This window comes from Mastigoproctus giganteus, chromosome 8, assembly GCF_048544385.1.
Source record: "Mastigoproctus giganteus isolate SK-2022 chromosome 8, ASM4854438v1, whole genome shotgun sequence".
NCBI classification, from domain to species: domain Eukaryota; kingdom Metazoa; phylum Arthropoda; class Arachnida; order Uropygi; family Thelyphonidae; genus Mastigoproctus; species Mastigoproctus giganteus.
The window spans coordinates 59,684,588-59,699,962 of NC_143582.1; the positions used below are offsets into that span (position 1 = coordinate 59,684,588).

General features: G+C 38.0%; 1 protein-coding gene across 1 annotated transcript in view; it reads left to right on the plus strand.

Annotated features, from left to right (window-relative positions):
• LOC150081560 (uncharacterized) overlaps positions 1–15,375 on the plus strand; it is a 710,435-nt gene that overhangs the window by 361,541 nt on the left and 333,519 nt on the right. Inside the window, exons 15-16 of the mRNA XM_090380128.1 lie at positions 1,733–1,864; positions 2,049–2,234. Coding sequence (XP_090236254.1) covers positions 1,733–1,864; positions 2,049–2,234 — 318 coding nt within the window. The remainder of the gene's footprint in view (positions 1–1,732; positions 1,865–2,048; positions 2,235–15,375) is intronic.

Here is a 15,375-nt window from a genome sequence, read left to right on the forward strand (position 1 = left end):
TGACGTGCACAAATTTCAGGTTGGAATCTTTTGATGAAGATGGCAAAACTGCCGCCTCTAGATTGAGATCTTAATTTGAAGAATGATGAAAATCCAGTGGCCAGAGCACCGGCTATTGACTCCTGGTCAGGTTCAAGCCATGTTTCTGTTAGACAAATTATATCCATGCTCTTGGACAACAAGAGTTGTTTGAGGGTTTTAAGCTTATTTCGGAGGATGTCACTACCATAAAACAATAAAAACAATTTATAGTTTCGTTTATTGGGCTTTTCTGTTAGTGCAGTTCATTATAAACGGGTAATAAACTCAATATTATTGCATTTGCGATAATACCGATAGCTGGAATTCTGTGGGTTTTTTCGTTATTATGGTGAAATGTGTCCCCTTCACTGAAATCTTCAGTCATATAAAAAAAAAAAACATAAATATACTTTTAGACTCTTCTCTTCATTCTTATTTTTTTGAGCTTCATAAACTTGTTACTCAGTTTTTTTTTTTTTTTTTTTTTGTTAATTGTTGGCGCATCAGCTTTTGTGGCCATAATGCACCTCCCAAGGTTTTTGCAGTACTTTGATCCAAACCCGAAGATTCGAACCCGCGACTTTTGGGTTGGTAGGCAGGCATTTACCCACCTGGCTAGCCCGGTCGGCTGTTACTCAGTATTCTGTTGTTCTTGCTTTTATGCTCCAGCACGACAATCAGGTCAGTGGAGTTTACAATAAATCATCAATCAAACGTTAATCGTATTTAGCAGTCATGGCCTTGAACCCCGGTCCACTCAAAGAGCTCTTGCTACTGCACTCATGCTTCTGACCACTCAGCTACATCAGGCTAAATCTCACTTGTGCAAGTTGTGCATGCCATGTTCATTGTTATTGATTGCTTATTTTTATTTTATTTTTTTTTACTGTTTTAAATTTTACAATCCTAAAAAAAATTGAGTGAAAAAAAATTTACATAAGTCCGAAGTTACATAACTCGGGCTTATGTAAGGCAGGTACTTACTGTATTTTCTATTACCTTTTCTACCTGAATAATTGGGATACAATCCAAATTCCATTTAATCTTTTACTCTTCAGATTATCTTCAGTAGCCTCAGGAAATTTTCCCAAGGGGAGTGATATGGTACATTTCCTTGGGTTATATTTGCCTTGTATAATTTCAAAGCCCCACAATTAAGAAAACTAGATGCACAGCGAAGTTAATGAATCAATTTCTAATATTAAATAATAAAAAACAAAAAATGCTGACTTTCCAAGTTATATAATGTACAATATGAATAACAGGTGTCTATCAACTAGGAGCAACTAATGGGATACATGCATCACACAGTTTACTTCACATCAGAAAATATGCTACTTAGGGTAGCTAAGCAAAGTGTTCTATAGTCATATGTAATTTATAATAATTGAAGTAATAGTATTCGATGAAGTTCAAGATTTCAGACTGATTTCTAGTTTTATTTAATTTTTTATGCAAACTTTTCAAAAAGTTCTCGATTTTTGAGAATTCCAGGTTTTAAAATGCTAGATTTAAAAGTAATAATGAAGGACTTTTTATATACAAACTGTTTTTTGAATACCCTTATTAATTCATTTTACAGTACTAAAATTCTTAAAAGAAATATTCAGATATTTCTTTTTAAATATTTAAAAAACATATTTAAATAATATTTCTTTTTAAATATTAAATAGTAGTTTATGTTATGTTTTTCTTTATCTACATTTTATAGGAAACCTGATGAAAGAAGAAGAAGTTCTTCAGTGGCTGATAGATCAACAAGCAAGTGATGAGATTGAAGATATAAATATTCAGATACTCGAGGAACTGATTGACACATCACAGTATCTGACTGTTCTTTTTTGTGAGTATAAATTCCAATTATAGTTGCCTCAATTTGTTTACCCTGCTTAAGTAATTTACTTGCAATTTTTTAATTCATGATATTTTAATTTTTAAAATTTTTACTTGTAATTTTAAGTAATTTACTTAAAAAATGTACTTAATTACTTTTCAAGTAATAATTTGCTTCTGAACTATAATTACAGATGATAAGGATAATGAAAATAGTGCTAAAATTCTAGCAGAATTAGAAAATATTGATGATGATACTGACCGACATGGAATTCCCTTTGTAAGAATTGATGATGATACTGTTGCCAAAGAGTATGGAATTTTAGATGAATTGCCAATTTTGGTATACTTTGAAAATAGAGTTCCTAGTGTATATGAAGGTATGTGAAGAATTTTGTTTTGAGCTGAAATAGCATAAAATGCTTTTAAATGATTTTATAATATATATTTAATGTCATTTTATATTTAATTATTAAGTTATAATAAAGAATTAGAACATATTGCCTCCTTTGAACAAGATTATTCTCTCTCTAGTTTAAAAAAAAAACAAAACCACGAGCATAATAAAAAATATTTGTCAGTATAACTCCCAAATAATAGAGAAATTTTATTGTTCATTTATGGAAAGGTGGTAATTTTTGAGCCTTTGGGTTGTTGGTGTTTTTTAAATATCTTTTCAGGCGAAGAATAACTATAAAATCATTTTTTTTTTGATAATGATTTTTTCTAAGTGATCACAACTCTAACAATCAATATTAAATAATGTTTTTTAGGCATGGTGGCATATATGCACTACGTGCCTATTGTCTTCCATGTCAGTCCATCCTTGGGGTAACAACTTGACTCTCATCAAGTTGTCTCAGCAGACAGATATCTGTGACATTTTATATTTAGGCCTTTTAAAAGCATTTGCTTACCCCCTCTAAATTTCATTAAAATTGGACTAATAGAAATCCAGCAATTATCATTTCGATTTTACTTTTTTTTTCTTTTTTTATAAGAAGAAGAAAAAGAAAAATTTACCTGAGTACAATATGTAGAACACTTCCGTATGATACTCTTCAGAAATTAAAACGAATAAAAGGTTAACTCAAAATGATTACTGTAATCACTTTGCGTTAAATCTTTTTTTCATTTTAATTTCTAGAGAGTATCATATGGAAGTGTTCTACGTATCCTATTGAGGTAAATTTCTCTTATTCTTATAAAAATATTGATATTAACATAGGATGTATTGATCACCATAGCTGTGTTATATACTATCATTTATATTTTACATACAATTTGTATGTAAAAAAAATTTATAGATTGAATGTAGTTATTATTATTTTTTTATTATTAGTGGCACATGATGCAAGGAAGCAGGCTTTATAAAGTATCAGACAAAAAAAAAAAAAACTCCCACATCACTTGTGTAATCCCTCCAGTAATTTGTCTAGTTCTTACTTGAATTTATGCAAGTAAGAATTAAAAAAACACACCAGATGGAAGCTTGTTCCATCAATCAACCACCTGTCTGTATGTAGGAAAATCTCCTCACACCTATCCTTCAGCCATCCATCCTCAATTTAAATCTATGCCATCCAAATGAATGAAGAGTGACATCATAATGAATGAAGAGTCATTGCTGATAATCAGAACAAGAGTATCTCTTCCTTATTATATCTCTCACAAGCTGCTGTAGACAAAGTGTCATGCAATGAATCCACAAAATTCTTGCTAATGCTTGAATGACTAACCCACAAGTTTCAGTCAATATCTGGAAATTAAAAATTACCCATTAGAAGACATTTTGATTTACTGACCCATTCTATTCCTTTGTACAGTTATTTGTTATACTCATCACCATAATTAGGCCTATAACCTACTACTACTCTTCTTATTGTTTTCCCATTGCTTATGTTACACCAAACTGACTCAACATTGCACTGGCCACCCATGTTGACTGGATGCACTACCTTATATTTAATATACTTCTGAACTAAGAGGATGACCCCCCCACCTGTCCTGTCTGTCCTCTCTGTGGGGGTATGTATGTTGTGCTATACTGTTAGGTATAGCACACAATACACATAGTCATTATTATTATTATTAGCCATATGGTGCAAGGAAGCCTGAGGCTTCTGCTGCAACAGCCAAAAAAAAAAAAAAAAAAATTCTGAATTACCCTGAGATAGAGAGTCAGAAGTAGAAGGGAATCACCAAGAAAGATAAGAATGATGATATCCAGCTCAGGATCCTGGGTGTGCCAAGCCCATACTCACCAGATATGAACTCCCTGGGGTTAAATATGTAAACACATTGAAAAGTTTTATTATATGATATACAGATTACGATAAAAACTCAGTGATATACACATTGTAGAGTTTTAAATCAGTTATAGCCTTACTAGATAAAGTTTATTGGCTAAAACAAAATAATTTATTCTGACAATTAAAAACCTACAATTCGACTACTATGCACTACACTACTCATTATGCAATATCCTATTCCTCCCAAATCACTGACAAAAAAGTTCTACGAATATTAATGTTGTACATTACATACTGTGGGATAAAGTTAAGTTGTTAAAACATGCATGTATTGCTATAAAGAATAGTTTATAAGACTTTTCTGATACTGATTACACTGCTCTAAGCCGACCGGGCTAGCCGGGTGGGTAAAGTGCCTGCCTGGCAACCCAAAGGTTGCGGGTTCGAATCCCGCTGGGGCTGGATCAGAGTACTGCAAAAACCTTTGGAGGTGCATTATGGCCACAGAAGCTGATGCGCCAACAACTAACAAAGGGGAAAAAAAAAAAAAAAAAACAACACTGCTCCAAAACTAAGTAGAAACCTCCAATTATCATCTATATCAATAGTAAAACAATGGCAGAAAAATTTGAACATTCTTATGTGTACAACACAGTGGTGGCAGAAGTCAATTGTGATTTTTTTAAGCCATTACAAGGTTCGAATAAAGAAAAACTTCGTCAAATTAATCAGAGAATTAGAAACAATTACTGCACTACCAATGTTAAATTAATAAATAAAGTTATGCTTCACAGCTCCAAAAAATGTTTTTAGTCTGAATAGCTTCGTCCAGTAAATCAGTGCATTTTATTGGAGTATTCTTAGTTTTAGACAGTTTCTCCATGCGTTGAGTGTATATACAGTCATGAAGAAATAGTAGTAGTAGTAATAGAGGCATAGGTGCTAGAAAGCAAGCTATGTAGCATCAGACATTCAGAGAGTACAACTCTAAAACGGTGTTCATTTCGAAGGTACAGCAAGCTTATGTACCATCAGACATTCAGAGAGTGCAGCTCTAAAACGGTGTTCGCACCCGGCCGCTAGTTAGCACCTGGACCAAACCTATCAGTAACTCTCTAAGAGGCTTCTGGATCAGCAAGTGTATATAATCTTGCTACCTCTACTCTGCCAGATAGTGACTGGAGGGAGTCCAAATAGTGTGCATGCGGGGGGCATTGTCGAGGCCACGTTATGTCAAGGATCTGGGTATATTCTTACCATGTGTATGCCATATCCAAAAATTTCATTACTTCATACAGCATGTCCCCCCTGCCACCACTTTATCTTACTGTTGAACACACCATGAATTGTCAAATTTATAGAGCCAACTTATCTGTGAAAAGAACTAAACTTCCCAAACACTTCCTAGTTCATTTCACAAATATATGTGGTCTCAGTTCTATTCTTAATGTCCATTTTCCACTTGCAGTCTGCCAAACTCAATGTACTTTTTCTGACAGAATCTCAGTTATCAGTTGATTCAACCACTCCTCATCTCAGTTGCCCAAATTATTTACTGTACGATTCCTTTTGCCTCAAAGGTTGTACTTGTGCATATGTTCGTTCCGATATTCCCTGTCAGAGACTTGGTAATTTGGAATCTCCTCTTTTCGATCTTCTCTGGCTTAAAATCTCTCTACCTCATTGTGTCAAATTCATCTGTTGTCTCTACTGTTCTCCCAACTCAACTAATCACTTGGAACTCTTTGACTTCCTCTCCTTCCAACTTTACTTTCTCCAGTCCAACTTTCCTAACAGTGAGGTAATTTTCCTTGGTGATTTTAATGTTCACAACTCCAGCTGGCTTCCATTTTCTGGTCACACAGACCCAGCTGGTCGAGATGCTGAGCTTTTGCAATTACTGATGATTGTTCATTTACCCACCAGAATACCAGACAATCCCAACCATACAGCCAACAATCTTTTTCTTGCAAACGACCTTTCTAAGTATAAGGTAGACAAGAGTAGTCCTTTAAGCACCTCAGATCACATGGCGATTGCTTCTTCTCCAATGGAGCCTTTATCTCATGGTATTCCCTACCTTGTGTTGTTTGGCATTACAAGAATTTACAAGTTTGGTTCAGATTGTGTCAGCGAAATTATTCTTGTAGGAATGGAATCCTTTATTCCACACTCCATTTTTAAAATCTTGTCCTTTATTTTAACCTTGGTTTTCGAATAAATGTGCTCACGTTGTTCAAGAGAAGAACATTGCATATTGTAATTGGCTTGTTTCTAATTTTCAGTTTCATTTTCTGCCTACACCAAAGCTCGCAACAATTGTAAAGCAGTTGTTAATCAGTCCAAACTAGAGTTTGAACGGGTTAAGAGCAGAAAACTTGCTTCTTACCCTAATGGTAGCCAAGCATTCTGGTCTCTTGCCAAAGCTATTGGCCGCAACTTTTGCCAATCTCTGCTCCCACCTCTGTCAAAACTAGATGGTTCTATTGTCATTTCAGCTAAGGATAAAGCTGACATACTACCATCCCATTTTTTTTCTAGCTCATGTATTAATGATCTTGGTAAAACCTCCCACCATTCCTAGCATGCTCCATTCAATGCGTCCCGTGGTCTTCCGTCAAAAGGATGTCAGAAGGATTTTTACAAATCTTGATGCTAAGAAAGCTCCAGGTCCTGATGGTATTTCTCCACTTGTTCTGTAAATCTGTGGTCCTGAACTTACTCCTGTTCTTTGCTGCCTTTTTTTTCACTTTCTTATTTCAAAAGTGTTTTTCCTTCTGCTTGGAAATTTTCTCATATTCAGCCAGTTCTTAAAAAGAATGACAAATCCCTCCCATCCAAGTATCGTCCCATTGCAATTTCTTCTACTCTTTCTATCTAAAGTAATGGAGAAATCAATTAACCGCTAACTCTTAAACTTACTAGAAACCTTCCATCTGCTCAATGATCGCCAGTATGGATTCCGTAAGTGTCGATTCACTAGTGATATTCTGGCTTATATTATCCATTTATGGACCAATTCAATGGAAAAGTTCAGTGAAACACAAGCAGTTGCTCTTGACATCTCAAAGGCTTTCGATCCTGTTTGGCATAAAGGTCTTCTAAACAAGCTTCTATCTTATGGTTTTCTCTCTGACTGCTCAATGAGGGTGATGGTAGATTGCTCTCTGTCTTCTAACTTCTGCAATAATGCTGGTGTCCCCCAAGGTTCAGTTCTTTCCCCACTCTTTTCCTCTTGTATATTATTGATATTCCACTGACTGGAAATCCTATCCGTAGTTTTGCTGATGATAGCACATTGCTTACCACTTTTCACTTTGAGAAACCTTGTTCTGCTCAATCAGCTTCAACTTCTCAAATATCTGCCACCAATACCTTAAATTCCGATCTCCAGGTAATTCTCCAGTGGGGCAAAGACCACTTCGGTGATTTCAATTCTTCTAAAACTCAGTCCTGTCTTATATCTCGCAAAAAGGTTCTGCTCCTATGCTTATCTTGGTTATACTCCGATTTCTAATCAAGAGGATATATCTCTTTTGGGGGTTACCCTGACTTCTAATCTCTCTTGGCACACTACAAATATTGCTTTCTATGCATCGAAAAAACTTGGTTTTTTCTTTAGTTGTCGGCGTTACTTTTCTTTCAAACATATGTTCACTCTGTAAAAATCTCAAATCCACCCTACCATGGAATATTGTTCCCACATCTGGGGCAGTGCTCCCAAAACCTCTTTCAAGCTTCTTGAATCCATTCAGAAGAGGGCAGTAGGTTAATTAATGACTCATCTCTAACAGAGTCTCTCCACTCGCTTTCTCATAGACGTACTGTGTCTGCCACATGCCTTTTCTGCAGATACATCCATGGACACTGTTGTTCTGAATTGGCTTCTATAATTCCCACTCTCTTTCAAAACAGTCTGAACACGTGCCACAACCTACCAACTTCCATTTACTGTCCAACTTCAAACTCACAGAACCAACTTTTCATCTTCCTCATTTATTCATTCAACTGCCGTTTACTGGAACAACCTTCCTTCATATGTATTTCCTGAAAATTACAGTCTATAGAAGTTCAAATATAATGTCAACAAATATCTTCTTTCGTCTTCTCAACCTCCAACATTTGCACAGTACTAAGTACCTCTCGTGTTTGGGGTTTTCATTAAAAAAAAAAAAAAAAGACATTTCACACTCCTATTCCCTTTAAACGTTTGTCCAGTTCTTCCTTAAATTTATTTAAGCTATCAACTTCACATCGACAGATGGAAATTTGTTCCTGCAGTCAACCACCTGCTGGATAAAGGCAAATTTCCGCACAGGTATTCTACAACTGTTCTTTCCTAAATTTGAATTTATGCCCCCTCGGGTTCGTAATCTGAGCAAGTGGAAGAATCCTATCAGAATTGAGCCTGCTCAACCCGTTCAAGGCCTTATACATCTCAATCAGAACTCCTTGCAGGTGCCTAGTCTCCAAATGCTGCAATTTGTAGAACTTAAGCTTTTCTTGGTAAGGGCAACCATTTGTTCCCCTCACCAATCTCGTCTCCCTTTTCTATACTCACTTAAGCAACTCTATATCCTTCCAAAAATGAGGCCACCAGACCTGTGTGCAGTACTCAAGGTATGACGTGACCTTTGTCTTATACAAAGGGATAATCACTTCATTTTCCCTACTAGAAAAAATTCCTGTATTTCATTGACAATACCCCATGACGTGCTCTGGCAACTTGTCTGCACTGCTCAGAAAACTTCATATTTCACTGCACAATTAATCTCAGGTCTTTTTCGTTTTCTACCACCTTAATTGTAGTACCACACAGTTGATACGTTTCTCAGGGGTTGCGTCAACCCATATGCAGTACTTTACATTGGTCAATGTTAAACTTCAGTTGCCACTTCTCAGCCAGCCTGACCAACTTTTTTAGATGTTGTTTAGCAGCATACTGTTTATATTGCTATTACCAACCCTGTCAACCTTTGTATCATCTGTAAACTTTGACATTAAGCCTGATATACCTTCATCAAATCATTGATAAATCTACCAAACAACAGTTGGCCTAACTCTGAACTCTGGGGAACTCCACTATAACATTAGTCCACAAACAGGAGTGTCCATAGATTACCACTCTCTCTCTATCTTCTCCCATTCAACCATCCTTTTATTCATAGCAGTAACTTGCCATTAATGCCATACTTCTCCAACTTGTACAGTAGTTTTCGATGGGGGCTCACATCTGGTGAGTATGGGCCTGGCACAACCAGGGTCCTGAGTTGGATATCATCATTCTTCTCTTTCTTGATGATTCCTTTCTACTTCTGTCAGCCTCTCTCTCTCTTTCTCTCAGGGTAACTCGGGAATTGTTTTTGGCTGGTGCAGCATAAGCCTCAGGCTTCCTTGCACTGTATGGCTGGTAATAATATTAATAATAATAATGTGCAACAGTATCAAAATCTTTCCTAAAATCCAAGTATATGATATTAAAATTATTTCTTACATTGCAGAAAGTATTTCTTACCGCATTGTAGTATCAAATCAAATTTGTCAACAAGACTTATCTTAAGAAACCCATGCTGTGTTTGAATTATTACTGGTCTTATCTAGATAATCAGGCAATGCTTCTTTATCCAGTGACCTCCATTATTTTTCCAGAACAGAAGTTAAACTACTCGTATCCCCTTTTGATCCCTCTCTGTGAATTGGGGATACATTTGCACGATTCCAGTCTGTGAGGACCTCCCCCAAATAGAAGGATACTATGTAATTATGGCTAAAGGTTTGCTTTAGCCATAATTCCTTTGCTGATTCCTTTAATATAATTAGCATTAGCATTAGTAGAGGCATTTGATGCAAGAAAGCAAGCTTATGCAGCATCAGCCAAAAAAAAAAAAAAAAAAAACCCCACTTCCACTTCACCCCTCTGTTCATTCAAAATACCTGTCCAGCTGAGCCTTAAACTTATTTAGGCTATCAACCTCCACCACAAGGGATGGAAGCCGACCGGGCTAGCCAAGTGGGTCAAGTACCTGCCCGGCAACCCAAAGGTCACGGGTTCGATTCCCGCCTCGGGCTTGGATCAAAGTACTGCAAAACCTTGGGAGGCGCAATTTGGCCATAGAAGCCGATGTGCCAACAACTACCAAATCAAAAAAAAAAAAAAAAAAAGGGATGGAAGTCTGTTCCACCAACCAACCACCCGCTGGCTAAAGGCAAATTTCCGCACGTCTATCCTACATCTGTCTTTCCTCAATTTGAATTTATGCCCTCTCAGGTGATTTTTCTGAGCTAGAGGAAGAATCCCATCAGCATTGAGCATGCTTAAACCATTCAAGGCTTTATACACCTCTATCAGATCACCTCGCTGGTGCCTAGTCTCCAGACACTGTAATTTGCAAAACTTAAGCCTTTCTTCGTAAGAGCACCCCTTTGTTCCATTCACTAATCTTGTTGCCCTTCTCTGTACTCGTTCCAGCAGCTCTACATCCTTCTTGAAATGAGGACTCCAGACCTGCATACAGTACTCTAGGTGTGGCCTGACCATTGCCTTATACAAGGGAATAATCACCTCCTTATCCCTGCTAGAAAAATTCCTATATATCATCGACAATACACCATGAGTTATTCTTGCAGCCCGTCTGCACTGCTCAGAAAACTTCATATCTGCCTGCACAACCACCCCCAGGTCCCTTTTATTCTCTACCACTGTCAGTGTAGTACCACAGAGTTGATACATTGCTCTGGGGTTGCTGTTTCCCATGTGTAATACTTTACATTTGTCAATGTTAAACTTCATTTGCCACCTCTCAGCCCATCTGCTCAACCTTTCCAGATCCTGTTGCAGCAGCATGGTGTCAGTAGTGTCCTTGACAACCCTGTCAACCTTTGTATCGTCTGCAAACTTGGACATTAAGCTTGATATACCATCATCAATATCATTTATAAATACAGGAAACAATAATGGACCCAACACTGAGCCCTGAGGGACTCCACTAATAACATTAGTCCACGATGAGCAGTGTCCATTGATTACCACTCTCTGTCTTCTCCCCCTCAACCACCGCTTTATCCATAGCAGCAATTTGCCTCCAATGTCACACTGCTCCAATTTGTGTAGCAGTCTTCATTTGCAACAATATCAAAAGCCTTTCTAAGATCCAAGTATATAATATCAAAGTTATTCCCTGCATCCAGTTCTCTTGTGACTGCATCATAGTATCCAAACAAGTTGGTCAGGCAAGACTTCCCCTTAACAAAACCATGCTGTGTCTGAGCTATAACTGAAGTCTTGTCTAAATGATCCTGCAGTGCTTCTTTAACCAGTGCCTCCATTAATTTTCCGGAAACAGATGTTAAACTAACAGGTCTATAATTACTTGTATTGCCCTTTGATCCTCCTCTGTGAATTGGGGCCTCATTTGCACATCTCCAGTCCATGGGTACCTCCCCTGAGTCCAAGGAAGCTCTCATAATTATGGCTAAGGGGTTTGCTTACTTCCTTTGCTGCCTCCTTTAATATAATTGGATTGATCCCAATCTACTCCAGGTGCCTTTCTTATGTTTAACTTCAACAATTTCTCCCCAACTTTGCTGTCAGTTATTACAAAATCATTAAGCTCCCTGTTAAATTTTAATAAGCTTCTGTCTTCCACTTCCATTCAGAATTCCTCATGTGTAAATGTAGATGCGAAATACTCACTCAGTTCGTCAGCTTTGTGAGGAGGATCATCAACAAGTGAACGGACAACAACGGATCATCAACAAGTGAAGCAGGACCATCAACATCAAGTGAACCAACCTGATTCGTCCCCTTCTTTCTAGAAGTTATATAAGTAAAGAAGTCCTTTCTGTTTTTCTTAGCATCCTTTGCCAAAGATTTCCTGTAATCTGTTTTCCCTTGCCCAATCTCCTTTGTGACTTGATTAAAAATTTGCTTACATCTGCCATAGGTTTCTCTGTCGCCTGATAATTTATATGCATTCCATGCATTTTCTTCTCTGCTATGAGTATCATTAGTTCATCTGACATACATTTAGGCTTAAACCGTGAACAGTATTTCTTAGTTGGTATGAAAAGCCTAGTAGCCTCCATTTAATTCCTTGAATGCTTCCCATTTAGAATTTGCTGATAGTAACATGATCAGTTGGTCCCACTGTATGCAATTTAAAAACTGTCTGAGACCACTGTAGTCACCTTTACGAAAGCAAAAACCCTTCCTTTTACCCCTGATGGTCGTTACATCTTTGATTAAATCCCACAGCAGAACATTGTGATCCCTGCTACCTAGTGTTCCTTTATCTGCAGATAAAGGAACACTCTTAATGTACAAATAATCGCTGCTGATAATCAGATCAAGAGTATATCTCCCTCTGGTTACCTCTCGAACATGCTGCCGCAGAAAACAATCATCCATTAAATCCACAAAAGTCTGGATAGTGTGTGAGTGACCAACCCACAAGCTCCAGTGACAAATCGCACATTATGAGAGATTCCAATTTGGTAGTATGTATTTGCCCCGCTGTCTTCACCCTTTGGCTCGAATAAATATCACTATGAGGAAAACGTTTTTAATGTATAGCAAGATAATATTTAATGTAATAACACGGCCACTGGACATAGGCCAAAGTTAAACAGGTCCACCTGCATAGATGGATAATATTGAAGAGAAATAATAATCGTACTGCATCGAGTATGGTGCAGGATAAAGCCTCTCATGTTCAGTCTTTAGGCAAACGGGTTAGTTCGAAAAGTCGAAGACAGTCTCAAGAGGAAGACAGTGGTGGCACAGCACCAAAGCAGGTGGCACAACACCTCATATCGCTACCACAAGAGAAGGGAAAAACCATCCAGCTCCATCAACTGGAAGTGCTTGCTGCACAACTGCACTAGTAACCACCCAGGAAGGAAGAAAGTCCAATGCATGAAGTGGAGCATTAAAATTTATACGTACATCATGCAAGCATACTAAAAAAAACCAAGCTAGAGACGGATATGACAATGTACAGGTGTAGAGTACATACTAAGTGGTTGGAATGATTTCCGAGTATTCAGATCACCGAACAGCAAATATCCACCACAGAAGGACCATTATCACAAAGAACCTAATAGCTCCTGTAATCTAGGAAAAAATCAAGCAGGACATGAGCAATCAACTGCAAAGAATATGGACAATATGCAACTAGAGGAAGGAGAGCAAGAAGAAATACAACTAAAAGCAGTTGAAGTGGAAAGAGACGAGATTGTGATATCCAGAATAGAAGATGAGTGGAAGAAGGCCCTAACAGAATTCAAAGGAATGGACCCCACAAAGACCCATGTGATACCGAAGCAGAGGCTGAATAGAATCCTATGGAGAGTCACAGACTGCCCCAATTTGCAAATAATATCATATTACCTTGACAACAATGGTGCAATTCTGGAGGCCATCCATGCAGCCATATACTGTGCTGCCATAACAGCCATTAGGATTAATGCAAGAGAAACGAGAGACCAGCGGCAGAAGAACTAAAAAAAAAGAAGGAACCACCTGCATGAGATAGAAGATTTCAGCAGAAGAATTAAGAGTCAAGATACACCAATTGTCCCAGTACCAACAGGGCAATAGGAGTAAGAAATTGATTGGAAAAGTGAAGAGCATCCTGAAGAGAGATAGAGCCCACAGCAAACATGTGACCAAAATTCAGAGAATAGGAGAATACTTGAACACACTGAAACAGAACCTCCTCACACTCAGGAAGGGACTACACCAATACAAAGAGAGCTTCCAGAGGAAAATAAACAACCGAATCTTCAGTCAGGGCCAAAGAGCCTTCTACAGGAGCCGCGGAGAAGACAGGAAAGATGGAAATAGACCACCCAAGCAGAAGATGATCGAGGAGTTCTGGGGCAAGATATGGAGCAGTGAAGTAAGAGCCCCTCAGAACTAGAAATGAAGAAAACCAAGGAGACATACAAGAGATGAGAGAGTGGGTAATTTGGGAACAGTCGATCAGGAACTCCCACAATTGGTGAACCTTGGGAATAGATAACATCCACACCTACTGGTGCAAGAAGCTCACTTGCACACACAAGCAACTAGCAGAGCAGTTCACCCAAATGATAAAGCACTCAGAGACAATCCCCAAGTTTCTCACTGAAGGAATCACGTATCTGAAGCCTAAAGGCCAAGATACAATAAATCCAGTGAGATACATGCCAATCACCTGTCTCCCAACGATGTACAAGATCCCAATTAACTGCATAACCAAGAAGATATCAGACCACTTGGAGAGATAGAACGTAATGACCAAACAACAGAAAGGATACAACCATGGATGTCACAGTTATAGAGTAAGCTTTCAAGTAGCGCAGTAACCTGTACACACCATACATCAATTACCGCAAGGTCTTCACTCAGGAAAAGATGCCGAAGATCTACAAAGTAAATCTTACAGTAACAAACTTCCTAGAAACAATGATAGTGAAATGGAGTATCACAATTAAGGTCAAGAACACTACAACTAGACCAATCAACATCAGGAGAGGAATCTTTCAGGGAGATACCCTGGGCCCGTTGTGGTTCTGTCTAGCACTCAACCTATTATCCACTGTGCTCAATAGCAGCAAGTATGGATATAACCTTAAAGAAAGAAGGAAAAATTTGTACATCACCCATCTGATCTACATGGACGAGATCGAGCTGTACACTGCAATTGAGAAGCAACTCCAGCCACTACTCTGGATCACCGAAGAATTCAACAATGATATCAGGATGGAATTTGGTCCAGACAAATGCAAGACACACGGATTGCATCATGGGAAATTAGTCGGCCTAAACTACCAGCTGCCAACTGGCAAAGAGATCGAAGATTTCTGCCTCCTGATGGGTACTGGTACCAACTGCATAGGGTTATTGTTGTGTCCAGTTACTATTAGTATTTTTATTGTTACTGTTGATTGAGGAACTCTTTTACTATCCCACAGGTATTCAGGATTGCAGCTTTCTTGCCTCTAAGTGTTCTCTGGGAGGCTTGTTGTTGTTGCTAGGTTCTTATGGAGGCTCTTTGTCACCATGCTGATGGTTGACACTGTGGTCAGAATAGTTGTTACTTGTTCCATATGCCAAATATCTTTGACTTTCTGTATTTGGTCCGATGTTTTCTGGAGGTTGTTGGTGTTGGGCACCGCTATGTTGATCAAGTAAGTAGCCTTTTCCTTCTTGTCAAGAAAGGTTATGGCTGGTCTTTTGTGCGGAATTGTCTTGTCCGTCATTAGCATTAGTAGAGGCATTAGATGC